Below are 25,834 nucleotides of genomic sequence, written 5' to 3'. Positions count from 1 at the left end.
TCTGGGGAGCTGTGGGAGGTCTGTGTATGTGTGAGAATTTGGGGGGTCCAGAGGGGCTGGGGGCGCTGTGCAGGGGGCTCTGGGGAGCTGTGGAGGGGATCCTGGGGGGCCTCCTGGGGCGGGTGGGCTGGACAGGTTGAGGGGGTGTTTGCGGGCGAGGTAAAACTGGAGCAGTCCAAGGCTGGACCGGGAGAAGATCTCCGTGTGTCCGGAGTTCATCTGTGCTTCCTGAACTGTCACTTGCAGCCAGAGCGTGTGTGTGGGGGGAAGCTTTTATTTCTGCAGTATCCTGCAAAGGTGCATCTGTTCCCAAAGGACCGACTTGTTTGCTTTTCCAGCGTTGCCTGTTAGCTCACAGTCTGTCACGTTTAATCCAGATGGGCAAAGGCAGTTTTGCGTTGTTAGAAGTAATGTTCGTCTCTCTGTACTAAGGAGAGTAACACTGTCACGGAATTATTACCTGATATATGAAGATTCACAGAAGGGCTGAGCCTTTAATCAGTCCATTTCTCATGGCAGCTGGGTTATAGTTTATATGTATATCTCCAAATTAACTTAAATAGAGCCATTTCTTAGATGTCTGTCAAAATTGGCCCATCTAGTAAGAAAAGACTAGATATATTACTACTTTGTCACACGTTGCAAAACTGTCAAGGAATTGTGTGCTCTTACGGAGAGACTCTTTTTAGTTAAAAAGTCATTTGTCTTATGTGGCTTAAATTAAATGAGTTGTCTGGAATTTGTGAGGTTATACCTGCTCACTTTCCTTCACAGTGACAGTTTGGGTACTCTGCTACAAATCTATTACTAGAATGAACCCACTATAGCTAAGATTCAAGATTACTTAAGAAGCTAGTCACAATAACATGATGCCTTTCCAGTATTTTAAAGGGTCWTGGTTTGTTTTGGGGGAGCTGTTGCTTCTGTGGCCAAGGGCGAGGGGCTCCCCTGTGCTTCTGAACTGGTGTGATGGAAAGTGGTGTTTTTCTCTGTTGGACAAATGCTGCTGTCTGCATGGATTTTCCTATCTTGAAGCCTTCTGGAAGCAGCAGGGTAAGGGCTCTGGTGCCACATATTAAAAATGCTGTGGTCCAACAGCAGAAAGATCTACTGTCATCTGGGACTTAATGCAAGACATGTAGCTGAGAAAAATGATGATAAATTAGTGTGCTCTCAATTTTGCATCTCAAGGCCTATAACAAGTCTTGAATACTTAATTAAAAAACTTTTTAATACTCTAAGCGGCAATTGTCAACAGCGGTTGTACCTCTCTATCGGCACATCCTAGGTACTGCAGAGTATGTTGTCACTGCACTGACTTCTATTTTGGAGGAAGCAGCATTGTTTTTCCTGCTGGTCTGTTTCTGTAGCCCTGCTCCTAATCTCTGTTCTGCATAATGATGTATAGACAGTTCCTGCCTAACTGAGTTTAGTTAGTTCCACTGCTCAGCCATGGGCAAACTACTGCTGTTCATAAACATSTTGCTACATGGTGCTTTCTTTCTAAAATAATAAAATAAATGGGATTGGAAGGGAAGTGGCATTGGCCCAGCTACACATTCTGGCTTTTTTGAAGCTGTTTTTTAAGTCCCGTTGCATTTTGTAACAACCCTGTCTAGGAACTAAACTAGCAGGTGAGACTTGGATTGTTATTCACACCTTCATTTTATTAATAAAGTTAGAGGGACTTCTTGTAAAAGGTGGGTTCACAGATGTATGACATGTTACTGTGTGCATTTCTGTATTTTAAATTTAGAGGCATTAGTCCTTAGCTTTTGCATTTAACAGTTTCATCTTTTCTCATTATTGAAGATATACAAGTGTTCATTCCTGGCTTATCTTTTCCTGTTTTTTTTTTTGTTTGTTTGTTTTTCCTAGAAAGAATATGAATTAGAATATGAGTTAGAAAGAATATACATTAGAATAATGTATATCAGGATGAAGACTGATAAATTGTTTGGAGAAAATGTGTAAATGTAAATTGAACATAACAGGAAAATATTTTATTTTTCCCTTTTTTTTTTTTTTTTGTTCAGAACAATCTGGGTATCCTGTGGTCTGAAAGGGATGAAATCAAAACTGCTCAAACATACTTGGAATCTGCAGAAGCCCTGTATAACCAATACATGAAAGAGGTACCGTGTTGATTAATCTTTTGGCAGGTCTTTCCTTTACACACAAAAATGGCACTCTTGGTTTTTGTTTTACAGCAGTATCTAGTGACTGGAATTATGTTGAGTTCTCTTGAACAGAGAAAGCTATTGCTTGCCCTGAAGGCTGCTTTTTACAGAGATGTTATTTTCAAGCCTTCATCTTCTGGGAGACATTTCGTGTGACGCAGTTTTAGTAATCTTTGAAAAACGTCTCAGTGAAACTTGAATTTCTGAGCTTTGTACTGGTTGCTATGTTACTTTTGAAAACTGGTGCGATAAGTACTGCTAGCACAGGAGGAAGCAGTGCATGCTAATTTCAGGATGGATTTATTCAGAAAAATAATTTTGCTCAAAAAATAACAGTTGAAAACTCTTTAAGTTGCTAATCCAAAACTAAAGCTAGGTAGAATTTGGCTTTTAATTAAGACTGTTCTTAACTGTATCTTGGAAATGTAGTAAAGCATCAAACCATTGCTTTCAGCAGGAAATGGAAATAAAACTATAGTGTTTGCCGTGGGTTCGCTCTGACTGCGCAGTGTTGCGTTAGAGGCAAAATAGTTCAGTTCCATTTCAAAAAGACAGTTTTACAACCAACCAAACCCCTCGCACATATTAACCTTTTGAGCTGTTGGCTCTGCCGTGTATTAACAAAGACTCCCTTTTGCTCTTGTTACACATTTTGCAAAGCTGTTCCTACGCTGACTTGCCTCAGGGACAGTTCCTGAACGAACTAAAAACGTGTGTCCTTAGAGAAAGGAGCCGTTTTCTGTGTTGTTGGACAGAACCTAGTTTCTTGAAACTACAGTTCAGAATTTACATGAACTTAGTTTAGAGCACAGGTTATTCATGAGGAAGTTTTAGAATGGGTCAGTCCTTATCCATTGGTTCCTGCTGTAGTGCTGCCTTTGTAGCCATGATAGCCTAACATTATCAGAGAGGTAATGGATCTGGAAAAAACACTTGTACTGAAAAGCTTGTCCATTTATTTTCCACCCTCTTCATCAGTTGATCTAACTAAAGGTACTACATCTCTCTACAGACTTTCTCTTTAATTAATTCTGCATGTTCATCTTTGCTACTTACACCCAACTAAGCATGTTTATACTGTTGGGTTCCCCACCACCACTAAAAGATTCTGGCTCTTGCTCCAGTCATTATGAAATTGAACTGATATTACCTTGATATTTCAGCAGATTAAATAATGCTGTCAAATACTTCACACTTTAACTCTGAATTTAGCTGAAACAGTTAATTTTTGGTAGGGTTATCTGTATGTGTTGTTAGGTAATGGCTAGTGCATATTCCTTCTGGGGCTTTGCTGCCTGGTTAGGGGATATGAACATGATTGTCATAATCCCATTTCAGATTGCTTGTCACATTTTTATTACTTGTATTTATTTATCACTTATATATCAGGGCATTATGTAGTCAAGCATAGTTGTAGCTAAAGGTTGTTTTTTTATAGGAACTACAGAAAAGACTGTTTTTGTGGTGACTTTATTGTGCTTCTGTCATGTTTTCCTGAAAAGACTGAACTGAGGAAAGCTGAAAGGATCAGTTTGAGGAGGCTGTTTAAGGGGCTAATTTAACATTCAGTTGAAGTTTTAAGGATATATATGCAAATATATGCATCATCATTGAAAAATTCAAATTCCCAACTTAATTAGGCGTAATCTGCAAAGAATTGAAAAAAAAAGAGGAGAAGGGGAAATGGCTTGCGTAGCTGCTTTATGGCTTGTAAATACCGAGTTCCTTGTGAGAGTGTTGGAACTTTGTTAGCATTTGTACAACCATGTCAACATGCATCATTCACAAACTATACAAATATGAATGTGTGTTTCTTAACATTCTCCATTTTTAGGCTGTCAGGAAGCATTCCTGTCTGGGAACCTTTGGTGAACTGTTAATAACTGAGGCGTTTTCCTGGCAGCAGCTTTAATTGTTTACTTACTGGCTCTAGCTAGCTTACCAGTTGAGTGGCCTTTTTTTTTTAATTCCTAAAGCAAATGGAGCAAAACCAAGGATCTTGCAAGAAAAAATTATTTTGAGAAGAATTAAAAGATCCTTTTGCTTTCTGCTCCTGAATGCTTTGAGTCCACATCCATAATTCTTTTCTAGAAATAATTAGCATTGTAATGACATCTCGGTGTTGGGAAAGCTGTTTGATTGTTTAATATAGTACAGTGAAAATTTGCGCATGCTGAACTCTTACGAGCAGGAGTTTGGGCTAATGAAAGTCTGCTTGTAAGAGGGGAGTCGCAGAGCTCTTTCTCAGGATGGTTAAAGGTATAAGGCTTGACATCAGAGGATAGATATGTAGATAAAAAGGAAAAAAGGGTCTTGCTTAAGGTCTCTCATATCAGTTGTTTTTCTTTATTAATGTCAGGAATATCACCCCTAATCTTGTCAGAGTACTGCAAGTCATGTTGGAAGGTCTGAGAATATATATTGTAGGCCTTTGTATCTCTGCAGAAAACAAGGTGGGGGATTATGAGGTCAAGTCTTGAAAACTAATGAGACATAAAAGATGGTGTAAAAATCTACACCTGTCTGGTATGTTTAGGTTACCCGCTAGCACGTTAATTTATCACATCTGTTTCCAGAACCAGTTTGATATGAACAAAATATTTCTGTTAAAAAACCCAAAGGTGTGCCCCTCAGGATTTTTTATGAGAACAAATAAGAGAACATCTTTACTTCCCTTTCAAGCGAACGCATTCTCTGCCCCTGCCTCTGTCCCCCTCATCTTACGAGAAGTATTTCTCTGGGCTGCTTTTCATTTGTTGCCTGATTATCTCTTGGTCTAGGAAAGAAATAGCAGTAGAAAGACTTGCATTCAGTTTGTATTCCTGCTCTTAACTACAGTGTAAGGAACAACTTGAATATGCCAGTTGTATTTTTTATAAATCTTATCTTGATTCATAGTTCTTCAGACTCACAGAGCTTTGGGAGTTGTGTTTTTTTGTTTGTTTGTTTGTTTTGTCTCTTGATGCTCTTACATTGGAAAAAGGATAGTACAGTAAAGGGCCCATACTGTGCACCTAGAGATCTGGTTTCTGTGTGTTCCCGTAAGCTTCTGAGATGTTTTGGACAAATCGATCTGCGCCCAGGCTTGCTAATTTTTTACATGCAGATAATGATTCCAGTTGTCTTTTGTGATGTGTTCTGAGGTCAATAGATGGAAATAAGAGAATTAAATACCTGTATAGAAGCTATTATCAGCTGAAGTTTTTTTCTTTATGATCCAGCAATAAGCCTGCATGCTTAAAGCAGTATACTCAGCTGGGCTGCGTTGCTAACAGACATGTTGGACGTTCTTCAGGATGCACTGTGTGTAAGGCAAAAAAAGCCCCCTTAGAAAGACACCTTTAGTTGAGGTGTTTTGGAATTGGTGTCTGAAATTATGCACAATTACAAAGGAAATTAGATAAGCACAGACAAATAAAACTTTGCCATAAGCGGTGTTAATCTACTGGACTCTCCAATTGTGCTGACTGTAACTCCTGTTTATTGGTAGTTGTTTTAAGGCAAGGTTGAACAGAGCATTACTGAAAGATGTATAGTTATTGCTGTTCTGGGTTTATCTCAAAAAGTGTTGTCACAGAGTGACCAAAAATAAGTTTAAATTCAGAGTTACTTCCTATGTGTGCAGCTATGTCTTACTTTCAGCTCTTATATGAGGAAAATAAACTATTTGGTGTATATCAATAGAAACGTATCAATAGAAATGTATCCGTATCAGGATTCTCTTGGTTTAAAAAACAAAAAAGCCCCTCTGAATGAAATAGTTTGCATCATTAACAGCTTGCCTATGGGTCATACCTTATATCAAGAGACAGCAAGCTTCCTCCTGCAAAGACATTACATGTTTACTCAGATATATGGATGAGGCAATGATCTCACCGGCCTGTGAATAAAGGGAGTCATTTAGCAGTGGCGTTTCACTTTGGCAAGAGCAGCCTTTACAGCAGGGCCGCTGAGCACACTCTGCGCTTCATGTTGCTGGCAGTACTTCCTGCAGAATGGTTTCTTGTTACCGATCAGTGCAACTGAGCAAACAGATATTTCACACTTGAAGATGTGCTTCGTGTTAAATCAATGCTTTAAAAAACACATGGTGCAGAACTGTCACGTTATTGTCCACGCTAAAGACACCTGATTATAGTCCTGTAGAACCTGAAGTGAGTATCTCTTGTGCAAATAGCATGCACTACTTTAAAAGTACGTAAGCAGGAGTCTTCTGCAAGCTGAAAAACCTTGTAATTCCATGTGCAGCTGAGGTGTTTTTTCCTTTAAATCTTCGGGATTTGTGGAATTGCTCCAGAGGTGTGACATTCAGATGGCTATAGATGTATTATGTGAAGTTTTGAAAAATTTAGGATTGAAAAATGATAAATGGTCTGCAGCCAGAAGAGGGAGCACTATGTCAGAAAATTAAAGCAACGTACCTTACTGAATATACCTGGTCCTCTCTTGTAGGATGGAAATCCTCCCTTGGATCCCAGTGAACATTTCATGGCAGAAGAAGAAAAACTCACAGACCAAGAAAGATCAAAAAGGTGGGTGCATATCAGTCCAAAAAGCCCCTAGGTACGCTGTTGAGGGAATATTACAAAAAAAAAAAAATCTAAAGAGATTGTTGTTTTTTCCAGATTTGAAAAAGCCTATACTCACACTTTGTATTATCTGGCACAAGTCTACCAACACCTGGAGATGATTGAGAAGGCTGCTCAGTACTGCCATACCACTCTTAAGCGACAGCTTGAGTATAGTGGCTACTACCCGGTAGAGTGGGCACTCAATGCTGCTACCTTGTCGCAGTATTATCTCTCTAAGGTAATATACACTTAATGTTTTTCTGCTGTAGTTATGTCATAATGTAGCCATCAAGTAAGATGGTTGTTCAAACAGCTCTTCAAGACAGGGCTCCCTATTGAATTAAAAATGTCCTCCTGTAAAACCACAAATCGTCTTCTGACGTGAAACATCTATTAGTTTTTTCTGAAGTGGATGTAGTGGTTGTGCTTTCCTGCGTTGGTGTGATGACAACAGGGAAAACGAACAGGGGAGTAGGTACAAGAAAAGCTCTATAGTTAATGAACGTTTCAGTAGTGATGTGTGACATGATGCTTGTAAGCAAATTTTAGTAAGTGAAGCTTGAATTGGTTGTCCTCGCATAATCTTAAGCCGTTCACTATAATTGTGATCATATTGTTCTCCTACAGTAAGTTTAAAAAAATAGGGATGACGTATTGCATGTTGTATGTTGCCTATAAATTGTTGTCCTTTGATATTTTAGCATGTGCTTAACACTTGTTTGAGCCTATGTGAACATTAAAACTAACTATAAAATGGTAACTGTTTGCTTCCACACATCTATATTGACTCTGAATAGGCCACTGTGTTAGGAAGTGCTTTAGTTTTATTTAGGGATTTCTATACTCCAGATTATTCAGATGCTGTTTTCTGATGCTTAAGGGTCTTCTGTAGTACCTAAGTCAGTTAATGCTCATTTCAGTAGTGATTTGTAATTTCTCTATCTTTTTGGTGCATTGGTGGGACCAAATCATTAAACAACACACTGCCAAATATGAGTAAAGGAATCTAAATCTGGTTCATAACATTGACTCGTATGTCCAACTCGTTCTGACTAATGCCTCGTGATACAATCTTTACCGCACAATGTCAGGAAGTGACAGTAGCATAGATTAGAACAGTGTGGAAATGTTTACAGTGTATGTATCTAATATTAAAAGCAAAGGTTGTTATTGTGGCTGTGGCAGAAGGAGAAATGGTTGGTTAGAAAATATTATATTCAGTAGTAGGTGAGAAAAATTACATCTCTTTTTCCAGTGTCCAGGGAAGCATGCTCCCGAGCGCCTCAGGCCTGTAATTTCCCTTGTGTTTCCGTATCTTAACTATCCAAGATGAGGGCTCTGGCCCAGCTGAGAGCAGCAGTGCTTGGGCTGCTTAGTACTGGTGATAAACACTGCCATTTCTGTCCCTCTCAGCAATGCTTTATGGAGTCCCGACACTGTTTAGCAGCAGCCAACGTCATCTTTAGCCAAGCTGGACAAGTTCCATCTGCTGAAGACAGTAAGTTTATACAAAAGTTTTCAACTACATATTGTGAATTAAACATCACTAATATATATGTTAAAAGTGAAGTCTAACAATTTATCCAAAGCTTATTCCAATTGTAATTTTCTAAAATCCTTTCTATTAACAATAAGACAGGACAATATCTTTTAAGAGCTGCTGTTACTGCAGCTTGAGATTGGCTGTGTGTAAAGTCTTTGAGGAAAAAAATCAAGTGCTTGTTACTGATGCTTCAGAAAGCTTACCAGAGAGAGTCAGAAAAGGTTTGTATTTACTGTAAAAATGTCATATATTAGAAACTGAAATTTGCAGCAGTATGCTTCTCAGTAGTGGGAACGTCTCTATTCACCCACTTGTCCTTCTATACGTGCTTAAAACACATCTTAACCTTTGCTTCTAAATGATTGGAGGGCAATGATTCAATGAAATGAAACACATAATTCCTGGGAATAGTTTTAAAAGGGGAAGGGAAACTGCAGCTCTTAAAAACCCCAGACTTGGGGGATACCTGTACTGTCTTTTGTTGCTGGATACTGCAGCCTCATTAATGGCTATTTTTGAAATTTTAGGTATCATCCTTGTTATTTTGGGTATTGATGTAAAGGAACAACTTTGCTGTTCAGCATCAAGATCAATAAAAGAAACTTCTAAAGACAGACCACAGTTTTAAGGGCTTGTGGCTCTGTGATGAGTRTCTGTACTCAAAATAAATCATCTGTTGTAGGTTTAGGCTTTGCTTACCTACAGCAAAACTTTTCATATTCCAGGTCTTGGACAACTGAAAGCTTCAAGTGAATAGACCTTTAACTCAAGTATGCAGAGTAGCCCCAGTGAGAGTTCATAACTGACTTTAAACAGTGAATGTATTGGCTAACTTTTAAGGGTATGAGCTGTTTAGAATACAAGCTCTTTAATCCATTGATGCTGTTATTTTAGGTTAAAATATAACCTGAATGGACACAACTAAGTTTTATTTAATTGAAGGTCAGTGACAGTACATTAATTTCACTGCTTTTGGTATTTCTTTTAGCTCAAAACTAAAGAACTCTGTTCAGCTGCCTTTTCCTACTATTTAAGTGCTTTGAGGACGATGTCCAAAAGTCTTTTTTTAGTTTAAGGGAAGCACATGTTTATAGACTTCCAGAGCTAACTGACAGCACAGTTGTCTGAGTTTATTAATGTTTATTAAGCCAAAAAATGAGGTTATGTTTTCATTAGGCATGTAGAAACATACAGGCAGTTATGGTGTCTAATTCCGGTTCAAGACTGGGAGTGGTAGATAAAAGTCCTACTTTACATTTTATTTTATAGATTTCTTTTGTCTTTTGGGGGCAAGGCGATTAACTTCTTTTATCTCTACTTCCTCCCATGCTAAATGGGAGTAGTGATACTTGAGTTTGTTTCAATGGAGTGCATGTTTCCCTGTTTCCCTTCCTTTTCATGGTACAGAGAGCTGGGCTGGTGACATGAAGATCACTGCAGAAAGTTCGAGGTTTCAGAAAGACTAATACACAGTCGGTATTAGCTACTCTCAAGCACATGAATAGGATTCGTTCTGGCATGTGAATCTGCGTGTAAAACACAGAGATATTTAATAAAGGCCCCTTTTTAGATTAGCAACAATTATTCTTAACAAGAACAACTTGATTGGCAGTAATGAAAGATATTGAATCTAGAGAATCTGAGTCTGAAGCTTGCCTTTTATTTAGTGACCAGGGAGCGCTAGCCTCCCCTCATCGTTCAGGTAACTCACCACCTCCTGCCTGGAGACGGGGAAGTTAGTTCTCTTTGCTCCATTTGGTTTCTGGAAACATAATCTTGAGACATCAGCAGTGCTAGTTATGACTGTGATGTATAGTGGGGAGACTGCGGAGAGAAAAATACAGAAGTTCTAGACTAATAGGTATTCTGTTGTGACAAGATAGATGAACCACAGGCAGTTTCTCCTAATTTTATTCCCTTTTCTGGTAGCAAGTTTGGGGCCTGTTTTGAGACAAATACCCTGATCATGCTGAGGAACAACTATGCTGTAACAGAAATTACTTGGCAAGCAGCTGAATCTCGGGAAAATAGATCATCCTTATTCCTTTCTCTTATTACAGAGGGAAATTAAAATCTTTTCCAGTAGGACACCTCCAAGATCAGTGTTCTTTTTAAACATGTATTACGGTCTTTTTTTTTTTTTTTTTTGAGGAATATGTACATGACACATCCATGCTAATCTATATGGGTTTCTATCAGAATGACAGTTCACAGAATTATTATATGAACTAACAAGGAGAGCATGTTTCTGTCTAACAATGAGGAAAAATGAATCCTGATAAATATAAGTAACATGCATTCTTTGCATGTAACACTTGAGGTTATTACTAGAATGCTCAAGTTGTCTTAAGCTTTTTATGTGCTGATGTCCATTTACTAGATGAAACAGAGCAAGACCAGCAGGACCTTCGACAGAGGAAAGCTGAAATTGCAAGATGCTGGATTAAGTATTGCCTGAATCTTTTGCAAAGTGCTCGGAAATTACTTGAGGTAACTGAAAATTTATTCTGTAACTGCTGTTGTTTAAAAACAAATTTAGTCAATTTTGATGTTAGTAGCGGGAATCACTTCATAATTGGTAGGAAGTGATAAACCATTGCCCAATCAATAAGGCAACAGATACTTGAAATCTAGCAGGTGTTTCATAGTATGCTTTGACTTCAGTGCAGCACTTAGAAATAGGATGGATAGGATAGGAGATCAGTTCTGTAGCGTGATCGTGCACTGCTCGTATAGAAACTTCACAGATCACCCTCTTCTCTACTGTATTTTCTTGTGCCTTGATTTGGCAGATCACTTCTTATTGAACTGGTAGTAAGAACCTCCTCTCAGTTTTGTGTGCTGGTATTTTCATTCATGTCAAGTGCTTAACACTCAGCATGTGCTGAAATGCTTTGCAGAAGCAGGGTCTTTGGGCTTTATATTTACTGTTTTGGCTATGTTGTCGCACAGGGTAGAGAGACTTAAATTGTCTGTGTTTAAATCTTATGTTTTTACAGAATTGAGAATGTAATTTACATGACCTTTAGTGAATATAAGGTTTAATATGCCAACGTCATCTTTTCTGTCTGGTTGCTGATTAGTTTGTGTTTGAAAGGTACCCTGTAATTAAAAAAGCTTTAGCCTAAGTCTTTCTCCGTAACCCATGTGCATTTTTAATTAATATGTTTTCTCATTTCAGGATAACATAGGAGAGCTGGATCCTGACAGGCAATTGGAACTTAAAGCCCAAAGGAAAAAAGAGGAGGATGAAAAAGAGAAGGGCAGGAAAAAAGCTGTCCTTTTTGGGACGAGTGATATATGTGACTCTGTCTTAGCCATGGAGGAGAAAGTGAGCAGTGTATATCCTTTAGATTTTCAAGAAGCCAGAGAAATCTTCCTAGTGGGTCAGAACTATGTTCAGGAAGCAAAAGAGTTCTTTCAGGTTGATGGTTATGTTACTGACCACATTGAAATTGTTCAGGATCACAGTGCTCTGTTTAAAGTACTTGCTTTCTTTGAAGAAGACTATGAGCGACGCTGCAAAATGCATAAGCGTAGAATAGACATGCTGGAGCCTATCTATGGAGACTTGAATCCACAGTACTATCTGTTGATCAGTAGGCAGCTTCAGTTTGAACTAGCAGACACCTATTATGAGATGATGGATTTAAAGGTAGCTATTGGTAACAGGTTAGAAGAGCTAGACTCCCACACAATAAAAAAGATCAATTCTCTAGCGCAGTTAGCAATAAAGTATTATGAACTCTTCTTAGATTCTTTGAGAAACCCAGATAAGGTGTTTCCTGAAGAGCTCGAGGAAGATGTTCTTCGCCCTGCCATGGTGGCCAAATTTCATATTGCCCGACTATATGGTAAGCTTATTACTTCAGATGGCAAAAAACAACTGGAAAATATGCAGACATCATTGGAATATTACACATTTCTGGTAGATTATTGTGAGAAGTATCCAGATGCTGTCCATGCCGTTGAAACTGAATTAGAACTCAGTAAGGAAATGGTGGGTCTTCTTCCAACAAGAATGGAGAGGCTAAGAGCAAAACTGTGTCCATTCATATAAATGCTTGTCTTGAAAGGCAATGTGCAATATTAAAATGATATCTGTTGAAACCAATACCGTAGGACAACTTCCCTACTGATTAATAGAACTAAAGTGTCTACAGTTCAACACTCCAACTAGAGCCCACAGTAATACAACCTTGTGAAAAACTGAGAGCCGTCCAGTTTAGTAGCACACCCACACTAATGGCATAAAATTTAAATGTGAATGTCCAGCTGGTGCTTTGTACTGCTTGTCCTGTATGTAAATATAAAACTTTCCTGCCTTACCTTTCTCCCTTCAGCATATAGTTTGGTTTCTAAATGTAGTGCTGAATGAAAATTGTTTCTTTCAAGGGAATCTGTTGATCTAGGAAAATTTTTCTAAGAAACTTGAGGCACGTTCTTCCAACTAGGAAACATTTTATCTTTTCTAACCTTTGTCCCCAGTAAACTTTATCCATATGAAGGGAACTTTATGTTATTTCCAGTATTTATTTTATATGTTGCTCAGTGTTTTTTCTCTTAATTAAAACCTAACTGATGCAGGCTAAATAAATGGACTAGCTTGACTGAATGTTCTTCATAGTCCTTAGTATTCCGTTTTCATGCGTCTTATTAAGATATGGTATGCCAGGCTTTTGCCAGAATAAGTAGTTGTGAGATGGTGTTTCCACATGAGTGTCTTCAGTAACTGTGAAGATATGTGAGCATCTAAAATGCCACAATGAAGAACAAGAAAGCAGCAAACTTTCCTGCTTGAGATAGGAGGAGATGCCCTGCTCTTAGTTCACTCTGGAGAGTTCCCAGGGAAAAGGTATTGCGGTCTAGTGCTCTAAACGGCTACCAAATACACTCCTAAAAGACGTGAGATACCGTTGGTGGCTTCTTAGGGAGCCCAGACACGTTCTCCGTTCACAGCTCGGCAGGAGCTGCAAGCAGGTGCCTGCCCCTCTCACTCAGGCTGTTGCAGACCCAGTCACTGCTCAGGCGCTCTTCAAGATCTACGTGTGCGCCACTGATTACTGACCTCCCCTTTAAAGCCTGCGAGAAGCTCCCTTGATTTGCAGTAAGGACCTGCTGAAACCTCACTGGCCCTGAAGTCAGGCCTCATTATTCCTGCTCTTACACAAACTGATACCTTTGCCTTGTCCTTGTCAGTTTGTCCTTGTCCTTGCCTATTTACTCTGTATGGAAGACCAGGATGAATTTCTGACCCAAACTGTATGCAGAGGTTGTCTTTCTTGTGGACATACGAGGATTATGAACCAGGACCCCAGTGCTGCAGATGAAGTGCAGGCAGAACACACTGTCCAAGTGTACAAATGTTCAGAGAGGCCAGGGCTATGGGAAAGTGAAGGGACAACACTAGGTGATGGGACGTGCAGTAGCGTGTCATCCAGCGCACCAGCAGTCTTATCATGATCAACTTTGTGGGAAGATTGTTATGGAAGTATGTTTTTTTATAGGGCTTTAAAGAAGGACGGTAAAGCAATTGGATTCTTATGGAATACTCATGAAAACAAGGGAAAAATAATGTTAGCTTGGGGGGGGGTAAGAGGGGGGAAGCAGGTACAGGCAAGAAAGCGTGTACATTTTGTACATGTGGTAAAAATTGCTAGTTTGTGGAATTCTGTGCAGAACCAGCTGACTTCTAACCACAAACAAATAGGCCAACAAACGGGTCCTGGAAATGAGAGGCAGCAGAACCCGAACTAGAACATCTGTCTGCGTGCACATAGACTAAGGGGAGTGATTGTGCATGTGAACCTGTGTGTGCATTGACTCTTGTCTTACCAAATTGTCCAGCCAGCCTTTGAGAGGCTTTTTTTCTCCCCAGTATCAGATCTTTAGTTTTTCCTGTGGCCTGAAGATAGGACTGCCTACTGTTTCTCAGTGAAACAATTCTCAGTGTGCTGCATTTTGTCTGTGATCTCATTTAAAGCAAGTGTGCATTTTTGCTGTTAATTCATAATTTGAAAATTAAGGTTAATTTTTTTCTAATAACTTTTATTTTAATATTTGAATGGAAAAAAGTGATGCATATTTTTTTCCTCATATACCTTAATATTCCACCCTTGAGGGCCTTTGAGCAAATTTTTTAAGGCAAGGATTGGCTCATCAGACTTCGTTTACTTGTAATTTAGGGAAGGACTTGAAGGCACATATGTATAGATTGTGCGCTAACCCAGCGTACAGAAAAACTTTAATGTTGTGTGTGTGTTTTTCCACAAACTGAGAAATCCCGTCCTGTCCTTCAAATATTAGTCTTAAGAGTGTTAAAAGTTATTTGCAGGGCAGGCAAAGCTGAGTGAAGTACAGGGCTGCACATCCCTTTTAAGGAGCAGTTGGCCTGTGTAGAGAAACACTCCCTCTTATTAGCCCTTCTTGCTTGTATTCACCAAAATTCTAGTAAAAGCTCAGAAGACAGGTAGCACCACATCTAGACTTAAAAAGGCCTGGAAGTAATAGGGAGCCGAGCTTAAACTTTTTGCACATGAATGTGTGATTGGTGCTGTGGTTTGGAGACCTCTCGCCTTGGAAGATATCCCAGAATGCTTCAGCTTTGCAGATGGTCTTTAAAAAGGTACAGTACAATATAAATTGAAACAAATAATAATTGAAGCAACTTAAACTTAGAAACTTAAATATGGGCAATGCAATGTAAGTACAATTAAAAAAAAGACTTTGTTTATTCTTGATCAAAATCTGGGATCCTTTAGCTCAAATATGAAGCTGCTGTAAGCTGTCGAGCAGACAATCGGTATCCCGCTCCTATTAGTTTCTTAAACTTTTATTTCTTTGAAGATGTGTGTTTGCAGGTTGGTCTCTTAAATTTAATGATAAGCTCCCTAGTCTCCAGAAAGTTACAGAAACCAGTGAGGTCAGTTCTTCACCTCTCGTAATAAATATTCAAGACTACGATCAGCAATGTGTATATTATTACTGGAGACCGTACTCCGGCACTTAGCACAATGCTCATTGCATTGTGGTTCTCTCAAAGCAAGCCTGTTCTTTAATGAGAACCGTCTGAATAATTCCTATTTGCTCAATGATTTGATAGAAAGAAATAATATATTGTATATTGGGAGTGAGGGGGGAGGAGGGAGCTTGTTGGATTAGGCAGCAAAGCTCCCTTCAGGAATGTTGAGTTTTAATTGCAAAGTATGTGTGAGGTCAGGCATTAATTTCAAAGCATAATTAAAGATTAGATTCCTGTGAACTCCATTTAACCTGCATTTTTATTCCTTCTTGTACCTCAAAAATTTTACAACTAAAAACTGCTTTCTGTTGTTCTGCGAGTTTTTTTTTCCCCTTTCCCCAGCACAAAGCAGGGAGGTATACAAGAAGCTCAAGTTTGTGCAGAATTCATATCAATTGTGAGATCTTCCAGACTTGCAGGCTATAACCTCAGCTCACTTGTTCAAACAGTGTGTGATATTCTTGAGAAAGATCTTGAGATCCTGGCTGAGAGGTAATACATGTAAGTTTGATTAAAAACACAGTTTCATTTTAATTGAAATACTCTTAATTCTTATATGGGCTAGTAAGGTGTTATGTGTTGTAAAATGGGTTCATCAGGAGGAAGATTGTGCTTTGCTTAAACTGGTGCCAAAGACAGAGACCAAATGTGCCTTTTTACGTGTTGCGTTACGCAGGAAAATAGGCAAGGGGACGTTCCCGGTGTTTGTGTAGAGGAGGAGTGAGCCTGTCCCCCGCTCTCCGCCTCGCCCTACGAGCCCGTCAAAGGAGGCTCGCTCTTTTTTCCATGGTAGGGACTGGGCCGGAGGAGAGCGGTGGGAGGCAGCAGCTGTGTCTGCCATTTCATGCGTTTTCACGGCTGGCAGGAGGCGGCGGGAGCCCTCGGCAGGCGGCAGAGCGGCAATGAGCCGAAGGCCCCCAGGCCGGGCTGCTGCTGCCTGGAAACCCCTGGTCAAAGCTCAGTCCTGCCTCCGGTGCAGACTTGCATGGGCTCAGCAAGCCGGATGACTTCCTTCCCTATGTGCCACGGGGAGATGCCTGAGCGTATCCGTGCTGCGCTTAGGCCAGGCGTGACTCCCCCTCCAGTCCTACACCCGGAGACTCTGCAGGATCCTTGTGAATCACCGGACAACTGGAAACATGACCAACCTCAATAACTCATGGGTTTTGGCATTCCGGTTTTGTTTGCTGTTTTGCTTTTAATCAGCACCAAAAGAGGGAAGATCAGCTTTACTTGGGCTTTTTGAAAGATTGAGTGAGATGATCAATGTTAGCTAGATGTTTTCTGTGGAACTTCTAATTATAAAATATGCTGAAATAAGGCTGTGAAGCAGGACTTCTCCAGCCAGACTGCTCATGAGGCTGGCACATCGAAAGCCTGGCACAAGACTGTTACGTTAAAATCAAGTGCGTAAATTTGTGGTTAGAGGCCTTTGTCAACTTTCTTTCCTCTTTAATTGCAACATCTTGGGCCACGTTAGAGCTTGACACAAATGACTAATGCAGATTTTAAACTTCATTTGAAAACTGCTTTTTACATGCTTGGAACTCTTTCCAAAGCATCCGTTAGCACCTTCTAATTTTGCAGTTTGGTTGATATTTTCTAGATCTTTTTTGTGACAGCTAGGTGTACAAAAATCAATGGTTTTCTAACTAGAAATATTCGCCTGACCGCCTCTTTCCAAAAACATTGTACAATTGTGTCTTTTAAGCCAAAGAGCTGAGCAATGTGCCAGAGAGGCCGTTCAACGGCGTGAATACTAAACACTGAGCATTTTGCAAACAAGTTACTTCCCTTCAGGATGGAAAATGTCGGTGGTACTGAGCATTTGCTCAGAGAGAAGAGATGCTGATAACAACGTGGTCCCTCGAGTTAGAAGAGCATTAATCATTCCCGTGTTTTGTATGCATTGTTTTAAATATTTAGTGCTTAAATTTTTGGCATATGGCATGCGCAAAACACTTGAAGTCTTCTTAGAAACTCATTGCTGCTGTGAGAGACRTGCTAGCTGGTGTCATACAGGGATGCAAGGGCTTCACTGTGAGAATTTTAATGCAACTTTCTGCTAAAACAAAGCATCGGGTGAGCGACTGAAAGAGTCGGGGACTGAAGTTAGTCATCAAACCCTCGCAAGATCAATACAAGCGGTTGCGAGAAAGAGCTACTCTAAGCGGCTCGGGTGAAATATATGAGGTAAAAAGCAGGAATTAATGAGACCATTTCCTGTACGCTAACTGTCTTGGAGGAGGGCAGAGCGAACGCTTCCCGGGCCGGTCCTCACGCTGCTCTGAAGCGTTAGCCAGGAACCCCCTGCCGCCCTGGGGCCGGGCTCCAGGTAGCACGCGCGGGCAAGCAAACACACAAAAAGCTTAACAGCCGCCAAAGCGAGGATGCAAGCAGGCAGGCCTGGAGCCTCCTTTTGCTGGAAAACTGGGCCTTTTCGGATAGCAGAGGCAATGCCAGTCCACAAGCCATGTTGAGTGCTGTCGGCTAAAGAGGCTGCAGGCAGCGCAAGGCCCCCGTTTTGTCTCCGGAAAATTGTATCAGTCCTTTCAATTGAACATGTCTGATGCTATCTGAATAACTGAAATCTGTCTCTGTCTTGATCTTAATCTTGAATCCATTTTTAATGCCTACAATGAAGCTGATCCTAGCTATTTTAGATACCTTTTCAATGTGCGGCTCGTTAACCAGATGCGACTGCCCCCAGGAGCTCACATGAGCAGGAAGCAGCAGCAGGTAGATGCTAATAGGTCCCATCTGAAATCAGGATTTTCCAGTTGAACTATTTTTATTTTCTTAGTCTATACTGCGTTTTCTTGCAATGCATTATCTTCTCATTTGTGGCGTGAAGCAATTATAGAACCTGGCTCTTTGAAGTAGGAAAAGGCAAAACGCACTTTTTTTAATTAACGGAGATTGTGTTTTCTAAAGGCACGCTCTCGTCTTGGCGAGGGATTTCCCTGCACTAACAGGGAGCCGGGCTGGTTCGGAGGCACCATGGGCCTGAACCCCGATGTAATTTTACCTCTTTCGCCAAAAAATTGGTGAAGATTGCAAAACTAATATTGCAGGTAAAGGCTTGGTTAACTGAGGTGTGAAGACAGCACTCTGATTTATACATGGGATGGGAGGAAGTGGATCCGGCCCACGGAGGGGTCTTCACAGCAGCACCTATGTTTCTAGTTCCTTTTCATGCTCCCTGATGTACAGGTGCCATTCCCCGCTGCACGTGGTGTGAAGGTTTTATGTGGTCTCTGGCACTCGTGATGCTCGTGCTGAAAATGATGTTTACCACTGCACAGGGAGTGGGGATGAGGTTGTTTTTTCCAGTGTAGATCTATGGGGGAAAAGCCTGGGCTGGAAAAAAGCATTTTAAAGCAGCGGAGGGATTGACGTGCCAGAGGTGGGCCAAGGAGCAGGGAGGGAAATGCAGCTCCTGCAGGCAAGAGCCCTGTGTCTGGCTTCTCCGCGAGCCAGAGAGCTGGCCTTTCCCTTGAGGGTCTCTAATTTGCCATCTCAGGTCAGGATATCCACTCTGCTAGCTTGGCAGAGGGAAGGAGAACTGGTTTTCTTTGCCCCTCAGACTTGTCACGTAGGTGCCAGCCTTTCCCTCGGCAGGCTGAGGCAGCAGCCAGCTGAGCAACTCCTGTCAAAACTGGAGGATTTTTATTTTTATTTTACGAGAGTGGATGGAGGATGCGTTCCCCCTGTGCATGGAGAAGCAAGGCCCAGCAGCTGCGTTAGACGATGCAATGAGGAGGGGGGTGCTGACACGGTTTTACCTCTACCCTTATTCCCTCCATGCCCTTGGTGAACCTGCCCTGGAGAAATAAGCAGGAGAAATTGCATTGTGGAAAAATAGCTACTCCGGGATGAGGTTTTAGGGAAGTCTGGATACCTGCTGCATCAGCAACCAGACCTCTGCTGCTCGTCACATCCTAACGGGGTGCTGCTTTAACATATATAGCCCTGAAATTGCCAAAGCCTCCTGCTGCGCCAGGCTCCAGCCGTGCCGAGCGCGGGAGCAGAGAGCTTCAGGCACAAAGGAAAGCAGCTCGTTTCTTGCTGAAGGGCAGGGTTGTCTCCTGGCTAGCGTTTTTGGTAGAGACCGGATCGTTGTCGGCAGCTTCCTGTAAGTCGTCGCCTGCGTCTGATTTGATGCAGCTGTGGCTTTCCCACGAAGATGTCTCACCATGGACTAGCTGACTGCGATCATGGGAAAAAACAGGGAGTGACTCTGCTGCGTGATCTGGCTGGCGGCAAACGTTAGATTTCTTCACAACACAAGGAGCATTAATGATTTCTTGCTAGATCTGACCCTTATCTCCGTGGAGCAGGCACGATGCTTTCCGCAGATGGAGCAGCCCCTGCACGAGAGGCGGAGGGAGGCTGTGTGCCCATTGCTGGCGCGCGCGTGCTGGCGCTGTGGACTGGTGCGAAGGCAGAGGCCAAAGTCTGATCTCAAGCACRTCCATAGCTATGACTTTGCCTTTTTCCAGGGCTAGGCTTAGAAAGTCCCTAGCATGACCCAAATCTGCAGCACTGAGAGCTGCTGCTGGCATAAATCACCTCAGTGTTTTGCTTGCACGCTCTTCGTGTTCAACCCAACCGTTATTCAGACACTGTCTCCCTTTCCCTTTTGCTCACTGTATTGCCTTTTTCCCTCTCATTTATTGCCACTCTTTGCCCTCTTTTTCCAGCTCTGTCTTAAAAGATGATTTTTGGCTGGGAGGAGTCGCGGCTTCAAGGCGAGGCGTGACCCCCCGCCGGCCGGGGCACTGCAGAGCGACCCAGYGACAGTTTGGGTTTATCTGATTTCCCAGCAGTTATGAACGAGAAGCTCCTTTATCGCAATCGCCCGGCGCTCCCGTCTGGGCCGATACGTGTCCGCCCCGATAAGGGTACCGGCCCGGGAGCTGTGTGTGCCCYGCGGCCATGTGCACGGCCGCGTGGAGGTGAGCTGCTGTCGGGACGGCTAAAAYGGTGGCGAGCAGCCAGATAAACCCTGGGATCCCCTGGCAGCTGGGGAAAAGCCTGGCGCCTTTTCGGGCTGGAGCGGGTCAGGGGTTCGTATCCACCCAAGAGCTGTTCGATATCAGAAATGCCCTCATTATATCCCTCGGGATTGGCTGAAATGTGCCTGCTGGGAATTAAATCCCTTAACTCCCCCTGCAGTCGATGGCAGAATAGATGTCCCCACGCTGGGCACTCTCGCGGTGCGATCCCAAATCAGCAATGTCGCCAAATCGCTTGTTGCTCCCGAAGTGACCTGGGAGATGAACAGCCCTGGGAGTTGTGACTGAGGAGCTATTTATCTTTTTACATTTGAAATGTTGTGGCTTTTTTCTGCTTAGTGGTTATTTCTGGATTTTTCAGATGTATAGCAGAGTCCTGAGCGGCTGAGTGAGGGGTCAGGCACATGGTGTTGAAGCAACTCTTTCTCTCCCTTCTTCCTCCAAAATTAATGCCGTAGAAAAATGCAAAGCTCTTAATCTGCTTTACATGTGATTTGAAATAATGGCAGTGCTTCAGCACAGGGCTCATAGGCAACACTTAAGGGGCGAGAGCAATTGGTGGGAAATGTGACATTCACACAAAACAACAGCCAGGGCGTGCGCAGAGATGGGGGCATTTTTATAGTGTTGGTGCAATACTGGACATCCTCTCTCCGACGCTGAAGTGAGAATGCCTGCGAAGAGCTGGATTCTCAAGTATCTGCTCTGGATCTATTTTTTTCCTTTTGTGGGTCTATTACATTGTGGGATTTAATCTTCCAATATATACACAGGAAATACATAAGAGGAATGTTATCCTATGAATCTTCTTCACAGTTTCTGAGAGGTACCAGATCTCCAGGTAGCTGATCCAGGTACAGTGACTCTCTCCGCAGTGGGTTTAAAATATTTGACTTAAAAAAAAATTCTCTCTCTTAAGCTCTGACACTCATACAATTGCACATTTCAAGGTTACAGTTCTTGTACAGTATTAGCATACAAGCTGTTTTCTACTGAAAAAATGAAAAGTTCATTAACTTTCTGCAATTCATGCTTTCTTCTCAAGATCACTTTTAAAAATTATTTCTGTAATTATTTGCATTTTACGTACTGAGTGACTTGCCAAGAGGTCTATAATTGCCCCATATTCCTAGGGAATACCATGATGGTCCACAAAACGGGAAAGTTTTACTGTTAGGAATTATCCATCCTAAATCAGCTTACAGCCAAACTAGCACAGGCAGCAGCTGAGCTCCTGCGGCTGATCCCTCCGGCGGGGCCCTGGGACAGCACTAGCCCTGCTGAGCCTCCCTGGCGGATGCTTTGGAGCCAAACCTCTGTTATTTTGGTGACGAAGATGCTCCTGCTCTAAAATGGCCGTGAAAAGCCCCAAGAGTGTGGCAACCCGAGCTGAAAATCAGCGCTCAAACCTGTTTTCTGGCCTACTTTACGCAGGTATAAACAAGGTTCTCCGCAGGGTGGAAGAGTGGAAAATGTGCTTTGGTCGTCCGATGGGTTGCTAATTGTAAAACAGACAATCTCATTTCCTGGGGTGCTCTGCCGACATAGAAGAAAATAACAGAACTGTTTTTTTGCTGGTAGGCAAAACTGCTGGTGCTACAAGTTCCCGCTGCCTGATGGTACCTAGCAGATAACACAGTGCTGAGATCCCCCTCCAGATACGCGTTGCTGCACCTGCCGCCTGCCTCAAGAAAGCTCTGCCCGCTCTCCTTGCCCCTCACCAAGCCCCCCAATCCCACTGTCAGCAAGGGGTGAGGGAAAAGACGTTGGCGTTTGGTAGTAATTATTTGCATTTTGGGAATTATTTGCACGGTGGGAATTGCTCTTGCCGCACCACACAAGGGCTCTGCTGTTGATGCCCCAGGATTTTCAGTATCAGGGTGGAAAAAGCAATGAACTACTGCAAAAATGCAGAAAGAGGTTGAGGGCTTGTGTGTGTGTGTGTGTGTGTGCACGTATGTGGTTATTTGTTCACGCTGGAAACGCAGAAGAGCTCTTCATTCTGCTCCATCCCACACTGCCTGCCCATGATCAGTGGAAAATCAGTGGTGTTGCTGCAGGAGCAATTTCTGTGACCCAACATGAGCTGAGGCTGATAAACTCTCATCACACATTTGCTTGGTTTCCTATTGATGTTGAGCACCACTTAGAGAGAGGAAAAGAAAAAAAAGTTCACACTAAAAATAGGAAGTAGAAAATGGGCTGGTAAAAGCAACTGCTGAATGTGGTCAGCTGCCGAGGTGCAAATCGTTTCTATGCTCTCGCAAGCCGGCCCCGGATGGGGAGTGAAGGGAGCCGGTTCCTGCGAGCACCAGAAATCCCTCCTCCAGGCAATGGGCGGGCAGGAAGGGAGCATTGGAGCAGGGAAGGGCTTCTTCCCCGACAGCATAATTTTACTGAAAAGCAACAGGCAAACCGCCTTTAAAAGTGCCTGGCAATAGCTGGGTGGAGGGGGAGGGGGAAAGGTGTGGTGTAGCCCTGTAGAAGGCGGTAAAAGGGGGCTCTTCCCCAAAATATTGAGTCACTGGTTTGTGGGAGAATTACTACATACTGTAGCATGGTTGGTTTGAGTCCATTATTTTTCCTGCTCTGGAAAAACATATCCTGAGGTTCACAACAAATTGCATCAAATGCTGAAGAGCGACTCCTAGACCTGATAGTAAATCACAGTCCCGTGAGCGGCAGTTCCCACAAAGGTTTCTTCTGTTGCTGGTGGGGTGGCCGCGGCACATAGGTGACCCTGGAAAGTCACCACCCAGCCCCAAATCATGGTCTGGAGTCTTGGTGGACTTTCCAGAGCATAGAAATAGGTGAGTATACTCACAGTATCAGCCACAGCATCATCTGGAGTGCTGGTGGTGTGTTAGGGCCACACATCGTTGTCCCAATTAATTCAGCAACTAATGATACGACTAAAAAAAAAAAAAAAATTAGATAACTTTGTTGTATGTAATTTATTCTTAAATAAACTCAAGCCTGGCAGGTTAAAGCTAAACTAAGAGGTAAGCAAAAGGTATAAACTAGCTTAAATCTATATATCTATATGAGGAAATACTTTTTCACTGTGAGGGTGACAGAGCACTGGAACAGGTTGCCCAGAGAGGTTGTGGAGTCTCCTTCTCTGGAGATATTCAAAACACGCCTGGATGCAATCCTGTGCAACGTGCTCTAGGTGACCCTGCTTGAGAGGGGGGCTGGACTAGATGATCTCCAGAGGTCCCTTCCAACCTCAGCGATTCTGTGATTCTGTGATAACAGCTTTGAGGGGCTTAACTGCAGTGCCAGTTTTGCATGTTGATGAATTCGCAAATTGTTTCTAAATCTGGCACTGTTTAGGAAAACTACAATCAGGAAAACAAATTCAATGACTGGCAGAACCACTGGGTCAAAATGCACTATGCCACTGCACTGAGTTGTGTCAGTTCTCAGGCACCTGCAGCAACCTGTATCTTCTAGGGCTTCACGCTTAGTGTCACGCAGAGGAAAGGTGGGTATTGCCTGTACCCTCAGATGTTTTAGACCTCCTGTTCTAGCTACAGCCCCTGTTAATGCGCTGACCCTCAGTGCCGCCCTGTCAGATAAATGCTGGGGGCTGATGTGCAGCCCTGAGAGGGGTCCAAGCGCCCAGGAGATCAGCTGGCCAAATGGGAACGCCAAAAACCCACGTGACAGGGCTGGCTACCTGGCTGTGTAGAGGAAGAGCTCCTCTCTCTTAGCTGTTTTTCTCACTTTCCCCTTACTGGTGTGAGTGATATGGATGGTGTCAGGATTTCCACTCTGAATTAAAACATTTTTTCATTTCTGCTCTGAGTATCTAAGTTCCCACCTTCAAATAAGAAAAAAAAGAAAAGAAGAAAAAACAATTGGTGTGTGGTTCCTGAAATAACTTATGTCTGCGAGGAAAGATTATTTCCCATTGGGTACCACTGCCGGGTTCCCGCTGCAAACAGCAGGCTTCAAACCTCCCCGGTGCCGGCACAGTTGGCTGGAAGGTGGGACATGAACCACAGCTTTTTCTCTCCAGAGGAAACGGCGACCACGCGGAGCCCTCCGCTTTGGGGCTGGCTCATGCGAGCCGGGGGGAGTGGGCAGGCTTGGACCCTGGGCGTCCCCCTCCCTAGCCTGCCCGCTCTGGCCAAGGGTCACCTTCTCCCTCGGGTAAAATTGGAGATGAAGGCGCTGGGGATTTTCTGTAGATGCCTCACTTGAGTCAAGCAGGAAGCCGTGACGCAGGTTATGGGCTGGGTCTGAGGTTTTGGAAACCTTTTCTATGCGCCGAGCTCCTGGCCTCGCTGTATTTCTCGTGTGTGAAGCCGCGGCAAAGGCTGGCAATGCAGGCCAAGATGCAGCTCCTGATCGGGTGCAACGGGAGGATTTTCATGGCTCTCTGTATAATCCTCTTTGTGGCATACACGGCGCAAGGTAAAACGGGGAGCGGTTGTTCTCTGTAATCCTCTTTCTGAGCTATGTGGTGTAGGCCAAGGGTGCAACCTCTGAATTTCAGGAAAAATACTTGAGACTGATCTTCTTGTAGCAGTAACAAAATCTGCTTCTAAAACAAAAACTGTTTTGCTAACATTTTGTGAGGGAGATTATAAGAAAAGATGTCTTTTGCAAGTGGACCATTTCTGTGTCCCCCACCCAGCCTCTTGGGTAAAAGGCTTCATAAAAAAAGTTACTGAAATTAGTTTAATATCTATTTTTTAACTAGCTGTTTCATAGCATCTCATTTATGTAACTATTATTCACTAATCTAATTACGGACAAAGTATGTAACAGCTCCCATGTTATAACTCTACTTCTATTTTTTGAGGGAGGAAAAGGAAATTAATGAGGAAATTAAACGTTTGATTCTGTACAGCAAAAAAATTGCGACACACAGTACTAAACCAACCAAAAGGAAATGTTGATTCATGATGACATGTACTCTGTGGATTTGTTTCTTGCAAGAGAGAACTACTTTTCAAGCATGTATAGTATAATTTTTCCCCAAACAAGGCTATAATGGTGACAGGTATCTACCACTCTTTCTGCTCTGAGGCTCACCTTTGACAGATGATGGTCTGCTTTTTGCATGTCATTTATTTGCAAATTATTCTGCTGCACTAGTTTATTTTTTGCCACTTTTATGGAAAAAATCCTCTTACTAATATGCTAACAGAGGAAAATAAATATGAAAAGGGAAATATGTTATAAAAGGAGCATGAAATGATGCCTGTGAGATATTCTTTCTCTTACAGAAGCGAGTAGGAGGTGGCTGAAAGTCATCTTGTACATTATGGTAATATGTAGGGCGAGAGAGAACTGTAATTACAGAAAGATATTCCCAAGGAACTGAGAAAAATTAGATAAAGTGCCAAAAGGAGGAGAAGTGCCAGGAGGCTTCAGAACACATTAATTAAGTGAGACCAAACGGAAGGATGAAATGCTGTTGTTTTTATCCTTATTTTGTGATCATTATTTTCTCCTTTCGATACTTTCTGAAAACTTCCTTCTCAGCA

The 25,834-nt window shown here is 42.4% G+C and overlaps 2 protein-coding genes and 1 long non-coding RNA gene across 9 annotated transcripts in view; 2 read left to right on the top strand and 1 right to left on the bottom strand.

The window, feature by feature from the left end:
- Positions 1-12,913, top strand: part of KIF1BP (KIF1 binding protein) — a 13,662-nt gene extending 749 nt beyond the window's left edge. Inside the window, exons 2-9 of one of the 5 annotated variants that reach the window (XM_026054888.1) lie at positions 882-1,053; positions 2,037-2,135; positions 6,633-6,712; positions 6,806-6,989; positions 8,007-8,042; positions 8,165-8,249; positions 10,660-10,784; positions 11,476-12,913. In XM_026054888.1, the coding sequence (XP_025910673.1) occupies positions 970-1,053; positions 2,037-2,135; positions 6,633-6,712; positions 6,806-6,989; positions 8,007-8,042; positions 8,165-8,249; positions 10,660-10,784; positions 11,476-12,354 (1,572 nt within the window). In that variant the 5' untranslated portion in view covers positions 882-969 and the 3' untranslated portion in view covers positions 12,355-12,913. The remainder of the gene's footprint in view (positions 1-881; positions 1,054-2,036; positions 2,136-6,632; positions 6,713-6,805; positions 6,990-8,006; positions 8,043-8,164; positions 8,250-10,659; positions 10,785-11,475) is intronic. The other 4 variants (XM_026054885.1, XM_026054884.1, XM_026054887.1 and 1 more) reach the window with 4 other exon arrangements.
- Positions 9,763-25,834, bottom strand: part of LOC112960536 — a 19,754-nt gene continuing 3,682 nt past the window's right edge. Inside the window, exons 3-4 of one of the 3 annotated variants that reach the window (XR_003251778.1) lie at positions 21,743-23,245; positions 9,763-10,118 (exon numbers count right to left, since the gene is read on the bottom strand). This is a non-coding gene — a long non-coding RNA (uncharacterized LOC112960536). Of the gene's footprint in view, positions 10,119-17,213; positions 23,246-25,834 lie in introns of those variants that run through there. The other 2 variants (XR_003251777.1, XR_003251776.1) reach the window with 2 other exon arrangements.
- Positions 24,600-25,834, top strand: part of SRGN (serglycin) — a 3,851-nt gene continuing 2,616 nt past the window's right edge. Inside the window, exon 1 of the mRNA XM_026054889.1 lies at positions 24,600-24,755. Within this exon, the coding sequence (XP_025910674.1) occupies positions 24,665-24,755 (91 nt within the window). The 5' untranslated portion in view covers positions 24,600-24,664. The remainder of the gene's footprint in view (positions 24,756-25,834) is intronic.

Source organism: Apteryx rowi, unplaced genomic scaffold (genome assembly GCF_003343035.1).
Source record: "Apteryx rowi isolate R43461 unplaced genomic scaffold, aptRow1 scaffold_974, whole genome shotgun sequence".
Taxonomy (NCBI): Eukaryota; Metazoa; Chordata; class Aves; order Apterygiformes; family Apterygidae; genus Apteryx; species Apteryx rowi.
The sequence above is the reverse complement of the archived record's forward strand: the minus strand, read 5'-3'. Positions and strand labels throughout refer to the sequence as shown.